Raw genomic sequence first — 16,470 nt, 5'->3', positions numbered from 1 at the left:
GTTTACACGACGACGACAGGAAAATGAACAGGATGTTCATGAAGAACTGAAGTTAGTCATTGAGTGATTGACAGTTAATGCACACAGTGACGGCAGCTTAATGTTCAGGTACTGATTTGATTTAGGTTTAGTTGTGGTGGTGTAGTTTAAATCACACAAATCTGCAAATATTAACATAGACAAACCAGTTTCACTTTCTTAGAGGACGTCTGCTGCGGGTGTGTGTGTGACCTGGTTTCCTGGGAGGGAGTGTGTCTAGGACGCTGTGACCCATTAAAAGCACATGCTGGTCTTATTCTGCATTTTGTTTTAGTTGTTCTCGTTTGTTAACCCTGACAGGGAATACTACTACTGCACAGTACTAGTGTATGCAAGCCCTGTCAAAAGATCATATTTACTAGCTGAACCGAATTGCGAGTGGGAAAATATGATGGACACAATGGATGCAACTACGGTACATTTGTTGCTATGTCCTTTTTTTTTTTTGTAGAAAAGGGACATCACCATCTTGAAAAGTGTTTTGAACGCACCTGATGTTGTAATATAACATCTTCCCAGCTTCCCAAGAGTTCTTAAACACACCATACGCATTAAATACCTGCACCTGTTTTCCAAAATGTACAGTATACAGCCAGAGGCAATAACATTCACCATATATATCTCTCTTTATGACTCATTATTTCATCAAACACTCATAGATTAGGACATTTTGGAATGCAAATAATCTTAAAAATGCAAAATATTAAGTAAGCTAATAGCTACACTGCACTGGTAACAGGACAAACTAAACCATTTTCAGCTTTATTGTGTGGTTTCAGTGCAGAATAAAGCAATAAGCAATGTAACGCCAAGCCATGCATTGCAGTGATTTTAAAATAAATCGTTGCATTCATCAGTAACACTTATTGTACTGAACTATGCCTCTCTAGGCTGTTGTGGATCTCATGAAGTGCTTTGTGTGAATCTTTCACCGCCATCTTTCTGCATCCTCAGGAGACCCGCGAGTTAAACCACTGTGTTTCCTGAGAAATGTCCCAGCTAACAGGGAACGTTCTCATAACTTTAGCTAGCAATATTCTCTCAAAGTTATGAACAAGCGCTCTTCCAGTAACATTAATAAAACGTCTGTGCAACGTTATCCGGTCTTTAATAACGTTCTCAAAATGTCAGCACAAAAACATTATCTATATATCATTCATGGAACGTTTTTTGGGGAATTTTGTTAGGGATGCACAGATATGAACATTTTGTCCGATACCGATAATTCTTTAGATTTGAAAGCCGATAACCGATATATTGGCCAGTAAATCTAAATTTTTATATAATTTTTGACAGTCTGATTACAAAAACAAAAGTCTCACCATTAAAAGCCATGTCCCAAACACACAATTATGCTGTTCACATCATAATTTTATGTAGCCGATATGACAGACTTGCGCTGCTCATGTTGCACTGAACTGTATTTTCCTTTTTTTGAAGTGATTCCAATCATATTTCAAGCAGTTTAAACCCATCATGTTGAACAGTGCACATCTGAAGTGTCTCAGCTGAAGGAAATAATACATTATTTATCAGCTTTAATATATCGGACAAATCTTCCTATCACCGATAACGGTAACATAAAAAATGATCATATATCGGCCGATACCGATATATCGTGCATCCCTAAATTTCAATAATTTCAATAACAACATTCCAATAATGTTTGTAAAATGGAATGTTCGCATAAGGTTCGAATCGCCAAGAAAAAAAGCATGTTTGAAACACTTTGAACATAAACATTGACATTTCCAGTGCATGTCTGTGTGAGGTAAAAGGACAGGAGCTCTTGAAGCTCCGCCCCCTGTGCTGAGAGCAGCAGCTAATTTGCATTTAAAGGGACACACACAAAAACGGTGCGTTTTTGCTCACCGTCAAAAAGTGACAATTTTAACATGCTATATAAGAATATCTGTAGGGAATTTTGAGCTAAAACTTAACATACACACTCTGGGGACATCAGAGACTAATTTTACATCTTGTGAAAAGGGCATTACATCACCCCTTTAATAATTTCAAAAACAACATTCCAATAATGTTTGCAAAATGGAATGTTCGCATAAGGTTCGAATCGCCAAGAAAAAAAGCATGTTTGAAACACTTTGAACGTTCAGAGATCAACCCGAAATGATGTTTTCATAACTCAATGGCAGCGCTGCGTTCTCAAAAGGTGTTTTTGTTGGCTTTGCCGGGATCAGTGGAGGGAAAATGCCCGCAGGCGGAGAGATGTTAATCCACAGGCACAGCAGTGTGGTGGTGAACAGGTGTGGACCTGCAGGACTGTATCCAGCTTCAGGTGTTGTTTACCCTGAGCCCGTGGCATTGTGGGAGAAGTATGCGAGTGACCGCAGGGTTTGATGGAGTGAGGTCATGTTCAGGTGCAAGGTCCGATGATGCGTGAACGTCTCGCCTGTATGATGTCATCCACCTGATTCATGTCTTTTCCTCTGATCTTATCCTAAATTCCTCTGTTTTCTGTCTGCATTTGAACTCTGGGAGTTACAATCCCATTGTTTCTCTCCATAGAGCGTTGTTGTTTTATGGGATTACATCATTTGCAGTGCTTCATGGGAAGCGTAGCTCATTAAAGGCATAGTTGACCTTAAAATGATCATTTTCTGACCCTCGTGCCACTGTCTTTCTTGCTCAGAAGAACACAGTGGAAGATTTTTAGAAGAATGTCAATTATGTTTAATATTTATGGCTATTTATTATGATTTGTTTTTAGAAATAAGATCATGCCTGTTTCTGTGTGGTCTTTGCCGATTATGTTGAATAATTTGATTATTTTATTTTACATTCAGTATAATAATATATTTTTTATTTATTTATTATTATATATGTATTTTATTAGTAGTAAATACATATTAATTTATTTATAAATTAATATTAAGTAAATTATTGATACATTTTTGAAAATATATATTAATAAATAAATTAAACTATAAATATATTAAATGAATAAAATTGTAATTTAAATGTATTTTTTTTTAAACAATAAATGTTTAATTTTAAAATGAATTAATGGACATTTATTATTAATAAACAAATGACTTCAGTGGAACATTTCGGAGAATATCTCGGTGTTTATTATGTTTATCATTTATAGTTAGTTATGATTATTTTGTTTTGTCTGCTGATTAGACTCTTCTGTCTGTTCCAGATTTTGACAAAATTATTAATTACTATGTTTAATATAATAATGCCAAATGTTAATATTTATTATTATTGATTTATTATATTATGTATTATAATTTATTATTATTAAATTCTATTAATAAATATAATAAATTATAAATATTGTATTAAATTAATAAAGAATTATACATTTAAATGAATAAATATATAATAAATAAATTATATTTTTTAAAATTTAATTAATAAGAAATCATTTTAAATGTATTTAAAATTAAATAAAAATATATGAATAATGTACATTTAACTGAATTGAACACACAAGAATATATTTTGAAGAGTGTCTCAGACTTGTGTTTAGTCCGTGGTTCGGATCGACACAAGGGCGAGTAAATGATGCCAGAATGATCATTTTAGGTGCGATATCATATTCCTGTATCTTGTCTTGTTTTTCAAACACTCATAAATTAATGGGGAAAGTGTTTTTCCGCAGTGAAGCCCGTCTGGTTTTTCTACATTTCCCACCGCTGTCATTTCCAGGCTTTCGGGAGTGTCCGTACAATTCCTCTTCATCCTCTTTTTCCTTTTTTGGTTTTCTTTTCTTTCCCATCGAGCGGCCCCTCCCACAATGCACCTGCGTAGTTGGAGAACGCAACAATGGCAGGACATGAGCCGATATCCAGACACACAAAGCGCTCCTCCACGTCCTGGTTGTTTGCTGAGTGCATGCACATGTGAATAAACGTCTAGTTCCTCCTCCGTCCGTGTCGTTCAGCGCATGATTTGCTGCATGACTCTGCATTATGATGCACTGCAGACTCATCCCCCCTACTGATTGGCTGATTGCCAGGCTCATGATGTCACTTCCTGTTGCAGAAATGATGGTGTGGTCCGGTCCGGGACGGGTCAGGGTCCGCTTAGAGCTCGTAGACTTTGAGCTTTGATTTGATTGGGTGTGGCGTCGACAAACGCTGATAAGCAGAGTGAGATAAGACGCAAAACCACCGAATGAAAGACGCAAGATTTCCAGATAGAGACACTCATAAATATTTACTTACTCCAGTCAGAGATCAACGTCTCCTGATGTTATAAGCTCAAATCTTTTGCAACAGATGAACAGAGATCTATCAGATATATTTCAGGTCGTTATTACTGCTAAATAAACACCACAGTGCAAATAAACCTGTTAACTCAACCAATATTTACCAAATTAATTAATGTGCAAATAAAAAATATTGATTTGATTTAAAAAAAAAAAAATTTTTGGTTATTGTATTTAAAATAATTATAAATATTCTTATGTATTGTTGTGTAATATATTTATATGTATTATTGTTGTTATTAATTAAATATAATTATTAATAAATTAAATTATTTAATTATAAACACATTTTAATTAACACATTCCTAAATAAATGAATGTTCATGTATTATATGTATGTATGGATATAAAACATTTTAATGTTGAAAAATAACAATGATTTGATATTGATATTATATTATTTTATTCATTTATTTTTAATTATAAATGTGTAGATGTATTTACATTCTTATAAATAATAAATTAATGCAAATTTATAATTATTAATAAATAAATGTATGTGTTTATATATTAGTTTATAGATTAAAAATAGATTCGTTTTTTTATTTATTATCCGTATTTTAATATAATAAATGTTTAATATAATATTATTATATTTATTGTATTATTATAAAAATGTGATGGATACATTTATGTATGTAATTCTGCATTAAACTATAAATACTTTATTCATTGTATATTATTTAATTAACTGTTTTTTTATATAAATTAATTTATACTTAATAAATTAATTTGCATATAAAATATTGATTTATTTTATTTATGATAATGCATATGTATTATGTATTTTTAATATGTATATGTATACATTTTGTATTATTACTTTTTAGAATAATCAGCAATCAGTGGGCATCAATGTCTATTTGCACATTATAATGTGTGTGTGTGTGTGTGTGTGTGTGTGTGTTGATCAGGTGACACACACACTCAGACGGGCAGGAGTTCAGTGTCAGGCTCTCGATGGCAGATACTTCTCCACCGCTGTCATTTCCTTTTCTTTGTTCACGGTTTCCTCTCTCTCTCTCTCTCTCTCTCTCTCTCTCTCTCTCTCTCTCTCTCTCTCTCTCTCTCTCTCTCTCTCTCTCTGTGTGTGTGTGTCTCATAAATCTTTAGGCTCAGGATGAGAAGCGTAATGTTCATGAACCTCTTCACACGTCCAGTTCAGTTCAGTTCAGTTGTTTGTGTAAGAATGGATTCATGAACCAGTGACACAGAGTTGTGATTCATGAGGTCGAGGAAGGACAATATTTGGAAAACAATCCCCTCATTGCAGATTTCAGTGGAAGAGTCATAATGAAGTCAGATATAAAACACTTTATTACCCGGCGCTCACATTTATCATGAAGTCATAAGTGCTCAGTCAAATATGTACCGCAGGAGGCGTGTTGTTTACAGCTGTGATGATGTGAAGGACATGAGGTGTGGCTGATTAATGTGAATCTGAGATGAGCAGCTCTCGTCTGATTGGCTGGAGGGATTCCTCTCTCTCTCACTCTCTCGCACACACACACACACACACACACACACACACACACACACACACGGAAAGCAGAACATTCCGTTATATTTTAACTGGCGACTGGAGCATTTGCGTGTTTTTCCCCAGAGACCTTCGGTCAGAACACACTGATCTAAAGACACAAATGTGGTCTGGATTAGATATGTGTGTGTGTTATCACTTTTGCATCTCTCTCTTTTGTTCTAAATCATGATTAATCGTGCATTAAAGCTTCCAAAAAGAGTCTTCTTTTTCAGTCTGACATCAAAAAAACCAACAAAAACCACCTGTTTATTTGCACAGAACGGTTTATTTTCTTGTGCTTTAACGGATCCAGAAACAAATAACTATTTTAAACGGTTATATTTTACCCCCAAAATAAAAATATATATTAGGCTATAAGTTAAGTGTTTTTAATTAGCATGAAGAACTGAAGGTGTGTTAAGATGTTTTGCGTCATGATGTTATTTTCAACAACTTAAATTATGTTATTTAAGTTCTTGTGAAAAAAAATGATTTAAATTAAGTATTTGCACATTATGACTTTAAATCATGGTGATTTACATGAGTTGTTGCACAATATTGTTTTGCTATAATAGAGTGAAATATTACAGTCATGAGAATAATCTCACAACGCAAAACATCTATTTAGCAAAAATCAAATGTACTTTTTGTATTATAATTTAGTATTTTTTTTCATTTGATTTTGGGGTGAAATGTGATCGTTGCCAGTTTCACTGACTGGATTCATATTCTTGAAGGGATTATATGAGTGAATCTGTCATTGATCACATGAAATGGTTGGTTTGCAGGACCTAAAATAAGAGTGTTTGCTCAGAAACGATTGTATTGAAGGAAGTCTTGAGAGACGGACGGGTAAAATTAGATTGACAGAAGTACCAGGAGGCTCAAGTGTGTCAGACGGATCTGTGTCACACTCGTCCTCCTCGTCAGATTGTACACCTTCGTGTGATTCCAACACAGTCGAAGATTTACTGCTCTTATCAGATCTGATTTCATGAGGAAGTTTGCAATCATTTCACACCGAGAAATTTCACACAACGGAAATTGATCAAATTATGTGTTTTTCCTTTGAATATTTCTGTTTCAAGCTGTGTGTGTGTATATGTTTATCTTTCCTTCCTGTTATGGGACAGCCCAAAAACTACAAGGAACCTTTAGATATATAAAAACCAATAATAATAAAAAAAAAACCTTTATGCATAATGATGGACTTTTCATTGTAAACAAACCTGAAATTACAGTGGGACTCTTATTTTGAAAAAGATGAGGTTGATAAAATATGCATTTGTACAACTATCTAAAACATATTACAATATAAACAACTTAAAGTAAATGTCACAATTCATTAACAGTAGGCCATGACCATAAACAGACAACTAGGCTAAACGAAGAACATGAAATTAACTGAAGGTTCAAATGTTTTATTAAACGTTGCGACGTTCGTCTGTTATAGGACAACTTAGTTTGAATAAACGAGCAGACACTGATTAGCTATTTGATCGCCTAAATTAACAAAAAATAAAAAAAATATTTGTGTTGTGTTCAATGTTGTTATCGATAGAGATACGCGGATGGGGTATTATTTCATCCGCAACCGCATCACAAAACTCATCATCCGCACCAACGTTTTTTTGACCAAATTTCAAAGCCGCACCCGCCCGCCATCCGCTGATTGTTTTGCGCGCGGTCTATGGACGATGCAATGCTCTGCTGATGCGAGCCACAAGAAAGCCCTTGTCTGTTCTAGAAAGGATGCAGCAAAGATATTTAATGCTAATGTATGAGGCATAGGCCTACGCTGAGATTCATTCATTTACGATGAGATGCGCTCTAGTGCAATGCAAGTGAACGCGGCGCACCGGCGCCTCCATGTCACGGTTATTATATTGTCATTTGCTTTTTATTTATTAAATGCATGCAATTGGTTGATGAAACATTTATTAAAATTAAGATACAATTTGTACAAAACGAAATTCGCTTTAAAGAAAAGCTTTTAACAATGCAATGCAAGTGAACGCGGCGCGCTGGCGCCTCAATGTCACGGTTATTATATTGTCTACTATATTGCTTTTTATTTATTAAATACATCATACATGCAATTGGTTGATGAAACATTTATTGAAATTAATATACAATTTATACAAAATGAAAGGCTTTCTACAAAGAAAAACTTAATGAAGTGGTAAAAATCATGTCTGACGATTTACAAAACAAAACTTGCGTTGGTACTTGGCAAAGAATCAAATACAGTTAGAAACGATGTAGACCATTAATGACACAGACTGTTAACAATTGTTTTTAATTAGTGTTTAAACATTCTCTATGATAAAAAAATGTTTGTAAAAAATATTTGAATAACACAGTTTTGGCGGTTATAGAGATCTAATGACGGTGTTCAACTATAACCGTCGGTCTCACGGTTATATACTAACCGTCACACCCCTAGTGTTGAGTATATTCATCAGACTGAGAATAAGGGTGCGACCCGTTCTGCGAGAGAAGGATTGGGGAAAACAGCAGAAATTAAAGGAATTGGGCAAGAAATGGGTGGAATAACTCAAGCGCTCTCTGATAAAGAAACGCAGATGGGTGGTCGAGCAGAAGAGGGACTAATGACTGTATTTACGAGATGAACGACAACACATGTTGTAATTGTGGAAAACATTAACCTTGAAAACTCAAGTCTAGCATTAAAGAGTCACGGCGTAAGCAGATCATAATTACATGTTCATCCACTGGGCAGTTTAGTTCATAAGCATCGCTTACACAGCTGGTTTATGAGCAATAAAACTACATTTCCCATCATTCTCGGCAGCAGGATCAGTTGCAGTTGCATGTTCATCCTCTCTTTTAGGACTCTCTTTCAGAACTGTCTTTCAGAACTGTCTTTTAGAACTCTCTTTTAGAACTCTTTTTTTTAGAACTCTTTTTAGGACTCTCTTTTAGAACTCTCTTTTAGAACTCTCTTTCAGAACTCTCTTTCAGAACTCTCTTTCAGAACTCTCTTTTAGAACTCTTTTTCAGCTCTCTTTTTTTAGAACTCTTTTTAGGACTCTCTTTTAGAACTCTCTCTTTTAGAACTCTCTCTTTTAGAACTCTCTCTTTTAGAACTCTTTTTCAGAACTCTCTTTTTCAGTCTCTGAGCTGGCGAGCAGCTGTGTAAGGCCGGCGTGTTTGAGGTTTTGTTGATGTATTTGGGGTCATGAGAACATCACAGCGGTCGCCTCACTCTCTGTCTGTCGTTTGGGTGCTAATGGACTGTTGCAGATGTGTTTTCTCAAGGGTTACACACACACACACACACACACACACACACACACACACACACACACACACACACACACACACACACAAACTCTACCAATGCTAGTGCCATTGGAACCAATGATTAACCAGTAATACTGTATTAACCAACCATTCCCATTAATTAACCAATATTTGGCTATTTTGAGACCAAATGACTGGTCAACAGACGTTTTCCCAAATCTACAGCCGTTGTTAATGGATAATGCAGAAAGGTTCAGATGAGTTTTATGTAATCATAGGGCTCTTGACTCTATTTTAAAGAACACTTTCTGCCATTGAAGGTTCTTAATAAGGAAACATGTCTTAAATGTCATAATTTACTCAACCTCATGTTGTTTCAAACCTGTATGAACTTATTTCTTCTGCTCAACACAAAATAAGATATTGAAGAATGTCAGGAACCAAACATGTGATTGACCCCATTGACTTCATAGTATTTTTTCCCCATTCTATGGTATGGAAGTCAAGGGGCCCTCAACTTTTTGGTTACCAATATTAATTTTTGGGTGAACTATCCCTTTAAATGATTGCATAATACTTTCATGTTCAATGGGCTATTTTCCAACAATTTTTTTCTACTGATAAAGTATGTTTACGAGTTGTTTATGCCATAAAATGTTATTAAAATCGAATGAAAACATAAGTAGTTAATTGAAACTAAATCCATTAAATGGAATTTAGATGAATATTTCACACAATATTACTGAAAATCAGCTAAAAATATTTGAAATCAGAAACTGACAGCTTATATAATTACTGTGTTTTGATATAGGAAAAATATTGTTCAATTATTATGTATAATTTTCTTTATTTATTGAAGTCTTATTTATGATTATATTATTTTCTACTTCTCTAAGATTTGCAATTAAAGTAGCCTGTGCTGCTATTATGGCATGAACGAATGAATGTTGGAAAACAAGAAAACAACAATGCATTTTTAACTGATCAGGCGTTGGCAAGCTGGCTGTTGATGCAGATTGTCTCAGAATGACTAAATATTGTCCAGTTTACTGTTCAGTTTTGGCTTTATACAAGTCTCTGCTCTCTAGATATCAGCACTGGTCATAGTTCTGTCAAACTATCAGCTCAACATACGAGTGTCTGCCATTACAAATACATTGAATCGTCTATTTTAAATCTGGATCAGCCAAAGTCGTCCCATGTGGGAATCTGTGACTCGCTCAGGGTGTGGAGGAGCGTCAAACACTAAAATAACTCACCGACCTGACAGACACAATGGAGTGTGCAGATCTGAATCACTAACCACCCAAACCAGTTCCCGGGGTGCGGGGGAACGCCACGAGTCCCGCTATCAGAGCAACCTTTTTGCTGCTCAGTTTTAAACCTGGAAATAATAAGGGAAATTTGTGATTCCCATGTTTGGAACATCTAGAAATGGCTAAAGCTAAATTGCCTTTGATCTGTTCAGCTGTAAAAGATTTCATTAGCTAGAAATTGCTTTCTGTCAATGTTAATCTTCACAAAATGTGTTTTGCCCACCATTGGCAGTGTGTTTGGGAAGCTTGTTTGGAAATTATGACGATCACGATTCGATACATATCGCGATACTGAACTCACGATACGATATTATTGCGATACTTCAAGACACATGATAAAAGGTTAACAAAAAACATACTGTTGATTAAAATGCTAAATTTGGTTTTACATTGTGTGTAAATGAATAGGCTTGGACTTGTGCTGGAAACCCAAAGCACAGGACAATAGAGACACCAGAATAACAATATTCATGATTCTGAAGCTGAACATACAGAATTATTGTAGATGAATATGCTTTACTCTGTCAATGACTAGATATATTTAAAATAATGTAGGCCACTTTTACTGGTTGCGTAAGACATTTGGCATTATCAGGACCCACAAATATTCCCCCATTGCATGATTATACATTATATTCAGTAGTTTAATGCAGTACTGACACTAAAACTCTGAAAACTTTTTTTTTTTTTCTCACACAGTAATTTATATTTTGGTGAACTACCCACAATACAGGTTGTCACTATCTACCTTACATATTGATGCATTTTTGTATTGCGATATATTGTGACACGATATATTGTTACACCCCTAATTTCAATCTTGTTCCCGCCAAACGTGTTTTAAGAATGTTTTGTTGTGAAAGTGGCAAAAGGAAGGTGTTTTCTGGACTGTCCATTGAAGCCGCACACATTGTTGTTTGTGGTTGTGTGTGTTGGTGTGATCTGGTCAGACCTGTTGTGTCCCACCCTCTCCTGCAGCTCGAGCGCTGTGAGATTCTGTGGCGCGTGGGAACCGCTGTCGGCCATCTTGCGCCTGTTTGGGCTTGCAGTGTTGCAGTTCAGTTGAACTCAGTGATTTGTTTGTGTCCTTGGGCGACTGCTCTAACCCGACACCTGCGTGAGTTCACCTGCCTTACCAGTTCCTTCGCGCCAAGAGTTTTTTGTAAACACTGCAAGATCCAAACCACTGGGCCGCTCTATTATTTATGGTTTATTGTGCAAAATTTAATTTTGATGGTTTAACCTGTTAACTTTCACACCGATTTTTGAGCATAGATCCGAACTTAAACATTGTACTTCATGAAAGCTTTGAAAAACAGACTTTTTTATATATACGAAGACACTCAACAAATTATTGCAGAAGTAAAAGCATTTCAAAAAATGATAGTGTACAAATGTTAAAGAAGATGGGGTTAACTGTAAAGCAAATGTTCTGAATTATATTTTATATAAAATACATATTTTTCTAAATAATTTGGATTCTAAAATCACTATAAATTAAAACCATAGGCTGTCTAACCAAGTTTTAACCAAAAAAAATGAGTCCGTCTTAAAGGTTTTAAAGTACAATTTCTATGATAACACCAATTTCAAAACAATTTTGTTTTGTTTAAGCTTTGGAATGATGATTACTAAAATATTATATTATATTATATTATATTATATTATATTATATTATATTATATTATATTATATTATATTATATTATATTATATTATATAGGATTTCAAGTAAAAGCTGCAAAGTCATTTTTCCAGAACCTTTACTTTCGCTGTTCCTCAGCGGTGGCTTGATCTTTGCATGACTCTAAAACACCTAAAATCGCATCTTTTCCTTCAGCATTTGACTGAATCCTCAATATGTCTCATTTCCCTCCCTGTACTCTTCTGAAAAATGTTTGAGATGTCAAATTGTACCTTTGTTAATGGTATTGCCTCCTTAGGATGAATCACTTTGTCGTATTTCTTGTTTGTAAGTCGCTTTGGATATGGAATCAATGGAAATTTGGAAATGAGTAAATGTAAATGATTTTGGAAGTGTTTTTCTCTAATTTATATTTTTATTGCACTATAGTAACCAACTCTGCACAGTTAAAAGGTTAGTTGTGTAGTTTTATTAGCATTTAGCTTTGTTCTTCCCTGCCTTCGTTGATCTGAACAGGCCTGTGACCCGCCGGAGACCCGCTGCTCTTTGACACGAAGTTTAAACAAGCACGTCGTTGTCCAAACACGTCTCTGAATAGTATAATCAACAATGTGTTTGGCTGAACCGCATTTAAAAGAAAACATCCCACGTACTATATCAGTGCAAGTGTGTGTGTTCGAGACGCTTAGCTGTAATTACAGACGGCGGTGTCAATTCATGTGTCCGCCAGGAGCGAGATGTATGCTGTGTTTTACGAGCTGCTGCTGACCTAACCTGTGTTTGGACGAGCTCTACAGACCCAGCATTCCTGAGCGAGTGTGTAAGACGTGCAGGAAACTGCTCCGTTGTAGATCTGTTTCTCGTCCGCTCGCGTTGCTAGCATTAGCTAACAAGAGCCTCTTCAGCTGCTGTTTATTTAAGATGTTAAACGCTGATATCAGAGATCCTCTCCACCCTTGTGAATGTGATGGCCCTAGCAACCACCTGAACACCCTAGCAACCACATAGAAACATGCAAAACCATTCAGAACACACTAGCAACGGCGTAGCGACAACCTAGCATTGTAAACAAGCCTTGCATTTTCTTCAGAAAATGGGAAATCTGGTTATCTACAAAAATCTACAAAGTTATCTGAATTTTCTGAACCGTTATAACACATTTTTGTATTTAGAATAGCATGCACAAACAATTTGCTGATAAAATAAACTGGAAAAGCTTCTTTAGGCGGATGATGTAATTGTCTATTTTTGCTGTTTCTTGTTTATTCTGCCAGTCAGGGTTTGAAATAAACACTGTGTACATTATTAAACATGCTTATTATTAAAGCACACACTCGCACACACACTCACTCTCACACACACGCACAAACACTCTCACGCACACACACACACACAAACACAAACACACACACACACACACATATACACTTTCTCTACACACACCCTCTCTTTTACACACCCGTAACACCCCGCTCTCCTCTCTCTCCTCCAGAAACCATGTCGGACGCAGACAAGTTCCTGTACGTGGACCGTAACCTAGTCAGCAACCCTCTGGCTCAGGCCGACTGGGCCACGAAGAAGCTGGTATGGGTGCCGTCGGAGCGGCTGGGGTTCGAGCCGGGCTCCGTGAAGGAGGAGCACGGGGACGAGGTGGTGGTGGAGCTCGCAGACTCTGGGAAGAAGGTGCGGGTCAACAAGGATGACATCCAGAAGATGAACCCGCCCAAGTTCAGTAAGGTGGAGGACATGGCGGAGCTCACCTGTCTGAACGAGGCGTCCGTGCTGCACAACCTCAAGGAGAGATACTACTCCGGACTCATATACGTGAGTCTGAACACACACACACACACACACACACACACACACACACACACACGGAGAGCCAACACAGATCACAGGGAACATCTCTGAACAAACCTTCTTCCAGGAACGTTTGTTCAAAGTAATCGGGTCTTTAGTAATGTGATTACACTTTACAGTAAGGTTCATTAGTTAACAACCTTACTTAACATGAACAATACATCTTTAGCATTTATTAATCTTAGTTCATATTAATTTCAAAATTTACTAATACGTTATTAAAATCATTAATTATAATAACATTAGCTAATGCACTGTGAACTAACATGAACAATCAACAGTTGTATTTTTTATTAACTAACATTAACAAAGATTAACTAATACAGTAACAAATGTATTGCTCATTGTTAGTTCATGTTAGTTAATACAATATATAATGTTAACAAATGCATACTTTGATTTTAATAATGTATTAGTAAATGTTGAAAGTAATATAAACTAAGATTAATAAATGTGTGTGTATTTGTGTGTGTATATGTAAATGTATAAGTATTGTTCATTCTTAGTTCATGTTAACTAAGGTAGTTAAGTAATGTTAACTAATGAAGCTTATTGTAAAGGATTACCAGTAATGTTCTCAAAATGTTAGCACAGAAACATTATTTATACATCGCTCATGAAGAGTTTTCTCTGAAACTCTTAACGGTTTTAAATGTTACCAGTTTTAGAATGTTCAAAAGTAAAGAACCTTTTTAAAACATTTAAAATACTGGACGGTTTGAACGTTCTGAGATCGTTCAGAATTTTTTTTTTTTTTTTTTTGTAGCGTAATGGGAATATTAGAAAAAACATTCTTGGAATATATTTTTGGACCCGTAAAGCCTGACATGAAATAGTAGCCAAATATATATTTAATGTTAGTTTCATATTTGATACACCAGGGTTTTATGGCTCATATAACTATGATATAGTGAGAATATGGACGAAAAAAACAGCTAAATTTTATTCAGAGACCCAAACTGAAGAAAAGTATGCCATTTTGTGCTGATAGTACTAACATTTATTCAGATATTATGATATTTATACGGAAAAAAGTATGAAATTCTGAAATTCTGAGATCTTTATAACAGTATGGCAGATACTTGCAAAAAATGCATATAAATATCAGTCATCTGCCAATATTATCTTAATAAGACGATATTTAAATGCTTAGTTTTATGATCAAAGCTCTGTAGTTTTAAAACATAAAATGCAATATAATGATGATTTTTCCATAAAATGATGTCTGGATAATCTAGAAAATCCAGGAGGCTTCATAGGGTTAATACGAGAACTAGGTCCTACAATTGAATTTCCCACAATTCCACAGTCCCACCAGTTTAATTGTTTTCCCAGGTAAAACAGGAGCTCGTTCAGTGTTTTTGTGGGTCAGAGGTTTGTTTTTGGGAAATGTTAAGATATTCAACAGCCTTGAATGCAGATAACGGGGTCTCACTGACTCGATCGCTGAAACTGTTCAGTGCCGTTTCTCCAAACAGGAAGCTTTAGGAACAATGTGCTCCCGGGGGCCAGGAAATAATGCGTGCGGGAGGGGAGAGCAGGTTTGAGTTAAACATGATTGAGAAAGAGAGAGAAGAAAAACTTTGAGAACAGAGTCTCTACTAGACAGTCATATAATCTGGTTAAGAGAAGTCAGGCCTGGTTGATCCGGGTTTGGGTTCACACTGGTTCCAGTTCTTGAATCTGAATCTAACAGGTCTCTTATGTTGTTCTGAAGCCGATTTGAGTCATAAATGTGAGCACTAGCACGACAACCACATACTTTTTTTGCAGTGCAACAATTTAGTTGCATTAACAGAAAATAAAGAGGTTTTGTGTTTGGAAAAGCTCAATCTGATTACGTTAACTCGATTAACACACATGAGGAGAACTAACATGCCAGCAATGGAAAGTCCTCACTTCACCTTTTTGCTGATATTTTTGTTCTTGTGGTTTTATGACGAAAACAAATGAAACTTGCTCACAGACTCTTTCTGCAGTGAGGATTATACATATATTATATTGCAATAAAGAAATGCAACATTTATTAACAGACGGACTTTGTGGACTTGCGTTTTCTCAATGTGTTTAGTAATGATTACAGAACTGATATTTAATAATATCCTGATTCTGTGCTGTTCTGGCCCAGAGTTCATGTGATCCTGCTCATCAGGTGCGGTTTGCTTATGCAAATCAGGCCAGATGAGTTTCATACCAACTGTGAACCGCAGTGAAACCCAGACCTGATGTGGACATGCGTCCATTTCACTTCAGAAAACACTGTAAACGTAAATTCGGGAATAAATAAAGCAGCTGTGTGATATTACTGTTTTTTACACAGTTATTACTGTATTTTTGAGACGTTTGAAGGCCAGTGTGGATGTTGTGTATGTGAGCTCACGCTGACTGAACGCCTCTCTGTTGTGTGCCGCAGACGTACTCGGGTCTGTTCTGTGTGGTCATCAACCCGTACAAGAACCTGCCCATCTACTCCGAGGAGATCGTGGACATGTACAAGGGCAAGAAACGCCATGAGATGCCACCGCACATCTACGCCATCACTGACACGGCCTACAGGAGCATGATGCAGGGTAACACACACACAC

General features: G+C 35.9%; 1 protein-coding gene across 2 annotated transcripts in view; it reads left to right on the top strand.

The window, feature by feature from the left end:
• Positions 1 to 16,470, top strand: part of myh9b (myosin, heavy chain 9b, non-muscle) — a 54,414-nt gene that overhangs the window by 1,189 nt on the left and 36,755 nt on the right. For both annotated transcript variants that reach the window (XM_079880525.1, XM_079880524.1), the window contains exons 2-3: positions 13,518 to 13,849; positions 16,299 to 16,455. In XM_079880525.1, the coding sequence (XP_079736651.1) occupies positions 13,523 to 13,849; positions 16,299 to 16,455 (484 nt within the window). In that variant the 5' untranslated portion in view covers positions 13,518 to 13,522. The remainder of the gene's footprint in view (positions 1 to 13,517; positions 13,850 to 16,298; positions 16,456 to 16,470) is intronic.

Source organism: Squalius cephalus (genome assembly GCF_949319135.1).
Source record: "Squalius cephalus genome assembly, chromosome: 1".
NCBI classification, from domain to species: Eukaryota; Metazoa; Chordata; class Actinopteri; order Cypriniformes; family Leuciscidae; genus Squalius; species Squalius cephalus.
Note: the sequence above shows the minus strand (reverse complement) of the source record. Positions and strands in the feature narration are given on the sequence as shown.